The sequence below is a fragment of the Neophocaena asiaeorientalis genome, unplaced genomic scaffold, assembly GCF_003031525.2.
Source record: "Neophocaena asiaeorientalis asiaeorientalis breed wild unplaced genomic scaffold, Neophocaena_asiaeorientalis_V1.1 scaffold79, whole genome shotgun sequence".
NCBI lineage: Eukaryota > Metazoa > Chordata > Mammalia > Artiodactyla > Phocoenidae > Neophocaena > Neophocaena asiaeorientalis.
Window position 1 is genome coordinate 672,622 of NW_020175402.1, and position 4,528 is coordinate 677,149.

Sequence of the window (4,528 nt, forward strand, 5' to 3'; positions counted from 1 at the left end):
GCAGTTCACTGCCTAACTTTAACCCCTTTCCAAAACTTTGGTGACTGACTCAACATTCCCAGGCTCTTTGTGTTATGTGCTGGTTCAAAGAAGGCAAAACCGGACTTCCCTGGTGGCATAGTGGTTAAGAATCTGCCTGGCAATGCAGGGGACACAGGTTCAAGCCCTGGTGCAGGAAGACTCCACATGCCACGGAGCAACTATGTCTGTGCGCCACAACTACTGAGCCCGCGTGTTACAACTACTGAAGCCCGCGTGCCTAGAGCCCGTGCTCTGCAACAAGAAATCACCACAATGAGAAACACTGCAACAAAGAGCAGCCCCTGCTCTCAGCAACTAAAGAAAGCCCCCCGGGCTTCCCTGGTGGTGCAGTGGTTGGGAGTCCGCCTGCCAATGCAGGGGACATGGGCTCGTGCCCCGGTCTGGGAGGATCCCACACGCCACGGAGCTGCTGGGCCCGTGGGCCATGGCCGCTGGGCCTGCGCGTCCGTAGCCTGTGCTCCGCGACAGGAGAGGCCACAGCAGTGAGAGGCCCGCGTAACACAAAAAAAAAAACAAAAAGAAAAAAAAAGAAAGCCCCTGCAGCAATGAAGACCCAACGCAGCCAAAAAATAAATAAATAAATTAGAAAAGCATTTTTAAAAAAAAGGGAAAAGAGAACCCACAGAATGAGAAAATATTTGGAAATACATGGGACTTATATCCAGAATATATAAAGAACTCTTAGAACTCAATAATAAAGACAATCCAATTTTAAAATGGGCAAAGGATGTGAAAAGACCTCTCTCCAAAGATATACAAATGGCCAATAAGCACATGAAAAGATGCTCAACCTTATTAGTCATCAGGAAAATGCAAAGCAAAACCACAATGAGATAGCACTTCACACCCACTAGGATGGCTATAAGACAAAAACAGTGTAAGGATGAGAAGAAAATGGATTCTTCATATATTGTCTGTGAGTATGTAAAATAGTGCAGCCCCTCTGGAAAACAATTTGTCAGTTCCTCAAAATGTTAAACATAGTGATCCTATGACCCAGCAATTCCACTCCTAAGCATATACCCCAAAGAACTGAAAATAGGTGTTCAAACAAAAACTTGTACACAAATATTCATAGCAACACTATTCACAACAGCCAGAAAGCAGAAATAACCAAAATATGCATCAACTTAACTATGCTGTGAGATGATGGATGTGTTAATTGCCCTGATCTTGGTAATCATTCCACAATGTCCATCAAATTACCATGCTGTACACTTTAGATATAGTTATATTTGTCAATTATTCCTCAATAAAGTTGGGGGGGAAAATTTAAATCCATCAACTGATGAATAGATAAAATATGGTATATCCAACAATGGAATATTATTCAACCATAAAAAGGAATAAAATACTGATACATACTATAACATGTATGACCCTTGAAAATATGCTAAGTGAATGCCAGACCAAAAAAAGGCCACGTATTGTATGAGTCCACGTATATAAAATATCCAGAATAAAGAAATCTACAGACAAGAAGATTAGTGGTTGCCAGGGGGTGGGGGAGGGGGAAATGGGAAATGACTGGAGTTTAATGGATATGGAGTTTCCCTTTAGGGTGATGGAAGAAGTTCCGGAACTAAACAATGGTGATGTTTGTACAGTAGTAAAGGTACTTAATGCCATGTAATTGTACACTTTAAAAATAGTGGGACTTCCCTGGTGGCACAGTGGTTAAGAATCCTCCTGCCAATGCAGGGGACACGGGTTTGGGCCCTGGTCCGGGAAGATCCCACATGCCACAGAGCAACTAAGCCCGCCCACCACAACTACCAAGCCTGCACCCTAGAGCCCACGAGCCACAACTACTGAGTTCACACACCACACTACTGAAGCCCGCGTGCCTTGAGCCCATGCTCCGCAACAAGAGAAGCCACCGCAATGAGTAGCCCCTGCTCGCCACAACTAGAGAAAGCCTGTGAGTAGCAACGAAGACCCAACACAGCCAAAAATAAAGTTTTTTTTAAAAATGGTAAATTTCGTTATGCGTTTTACATGACTTTTACAAAACGATTTTTAATGAAATGAAATACTGACAAATACTACAACATGGATGATCCTTGAAAACATTATGCTGTCAAAGAAGCCAGTCATAAAAGTCCACATACTGTATGATTCCATTTACATGAAATGGCCATAGGCAAATTTAGAGGCAGAAAGTATATCAGTAGTTACTTCGAACTGGGGGGGAGGGGGAGTGGGGTTTACAGGGAGGATTGAGTGCCAAGCTAACGGGTACAAAGCTTCTTTTAGTGGGGTCGGATTGTGCTGAGGGTTGAACAACCCTGTGGCTATACAAATAAAAAATACTGGGTTGTACATTTTAAATTGGTGAATCATATGATGTGTGCATTATATCTCAAAGCTATTTATGAAAAAAACTGCTTGGATATAAACCTTGCAATTGCAGCTTAAAACTCACATCCGTGACATTCATCCCTTATAGTGATCTCAGCTAATTTCTACTCCTTTACTTCCATTAAAATCATAACTATTACAGTGAAAGAGTTTATATTTTTTGGTTACTCTGGAACCTAATATGTAGAGAAACTGACTGAAGCTTATCTATTATACACGGCCACGTCATTCCAGTACTGACTGTTGCTCTCCTCATGAGCCAGACTCCCAGAGCTTGGAATTATTCGTCTGCTTTATGGAAGCTCTCTAACTTGTTTCCACTTCCCATACTAGACTTAAAGCTCCAAATCTGAGACCTTGACTTCCATTCCTTCCGGATCCCACCGTGGAATGTAAAAACTCCAGAAAGTCTTTACTAAATGCTTGATGAAAGGCTACTGAGCATGCCCGGCTTGGCCAAGTCAATTCAACAACATTCCGGACACAAGCTATAGTTCCCGCGTTAAAAGGTGGAAAAACAGCTAAGGATTCGATCTAAAAGGAAAGACAAGGTTCACGGGCTAAGTAGAAGTGAAGGACAGCACTTACACAGCTCAAACTTTGTACTCGGTAGAGTGGTGTTGAATCAGAGCGACCCCCCACCCCCCAAAAAAGGCTAAATAATACTAGATTATCGAGAGAGGGGAAGGTCAACTGGGGATGAAGGGTACCGATGACGCAGACTAACCGTACGTTTTCCTAAAGCCGCCCTACCCAAAAATATGATCACGCCTTCAGCGTCAACACCAATACGAGATATACAGTGATGAAGCTCACTTCGCAGAAGTTCCCATTTTATAAACCAAAAAACCGAGCAGTGGCCAGCATATACCAACCACCAACGTTTGCTAAGGTCTTAGCTCCTGCCTTCAACCATCTCCACCGCCATCTTCTAATAAAAACCCAAAACCTTTTCTTAAGGGCTTTCAGCAGCATCACCTCCATGCAGAGCCCGGAAAGGCTGCCTTTCTCCCAGGTCGCCCAGAAGGCAGAAAGGAGGAAACCTCCACCTTGTTCTCTCCACGCCTGCTAGATGCACGGAAAGGGCCGCCGTCTTCCTTCCCCCAGCCCCGGGCCTGGTTTTCCAAGGTCCGACGCGAGGGGGGCGCGAGGCCCGGTGCGCGGGCCTCACCTGCACACGCCGCGGATGCAGGGCTCCAGCCAGATGCGGTAGGCGGTCTCGATGTGCTCCTGCGACACCTCCTCGGGCCGCACCGTCTCCGCCCAGCGCCAGGCCGCCTTCTCCAGCTGCAGCCGCGGGGCCATGGCCTTGGCCCGAGGAGTGCCTCCTGAGCCCGGCCGCCCAGGCTGCCGCAGCCGCCTCCACCACCGCCCAAATGGGCTCCGCCACCTGCCAGCGATGAGGACCAGGCGCTCCCTCAGCCAGCTGGCCAGTCAATCACCTGCGCGCGCCTCTGCCCGGGTGCCCGCCCTCGCGCCCGCACCCGACCCGCACGACCGGCCGCAAAGCGCCTCCGCGGACACCCGACACCCCCCGCACCCGCAGACGTTGTAGGTGTACTCCCCGCCGCGGTGGGCGCATGCGCGTTCCCAGCAGTCTTTGCGCCTCTTGCCCGACGGGCGGAGGAAGGGGAAGCAGCTAGTCGAGACCCTTGCCACGTCCTCACCAGCGCTGCAGGGGAAGCGACGTCTCAGCTCCTGTCCAGGATAGCGTTCTGCGCACCACTAATCTTCCAAGTGGGCACCTGGAGAGCTAAAGTCTGCCTGTTCTTGCCCTCTGGTACTTCCCCTTTAACCGTGAAGGATCACGCGAGAGGCTACTCAACGCACACCATAGGTCCGCTGGATTGTGGGGTGGGACCTGAAACCTGGGTCACCAAAGAAACCAGGGTCGGCTCTCTGGAAGGGTTAACTCGATCCTGGACCGGTTCAGACTCCTTTCCTGAGCACTCCTGACGTCACGTGCTGTTCTGGTCTTTTCCTGAGCTAGAACTGGACTACGTGTCCCGGCATGCGTTGCGTGCTGTCACTCACTGGATGCCAGGCATGCTGGGATTTGTAGTCTTCGCAGTAGTGGGTTTACTGTGCCTTGGTTTGTGCTGGGGTGCAAGCGGGTCCCTGGGCG

General features: G+C 48.7%; 1 protein-coding gene across 8 annotated transcripts in view; it reads right to left on the bottom strand.

The window, feature by feature from the left end:
• USP48 (ubiquitin specific peptidase 48) overlaps positions 1 to 3,983 on the bottom strand; it is a 68,337-nt gene extending 64,354 nt beyond the window's left edge. For 4 of the 8 annotated variants that reach the window (XM_024766668.1, XM_024766667.1, XM_024766663.1 and 1 more), the window contains exon 1: positions 3,575 to 3,980. In XM_024766668.1, coding sequence (XP_024622436.1) covers positions 3,575 to 3,708 — 134 coding nt within the window. In that variant the 5' untranslated portion in view covers positions 3,709 to 3,980. The other 4 variants (XM_024766665.1, XM_024766664.1, XR_003006118.1 and 1 more) reach the window with 3 other exon arrangements.
• Positions 3,984 to 4,528: the final 545 nt, after the last annotated feature.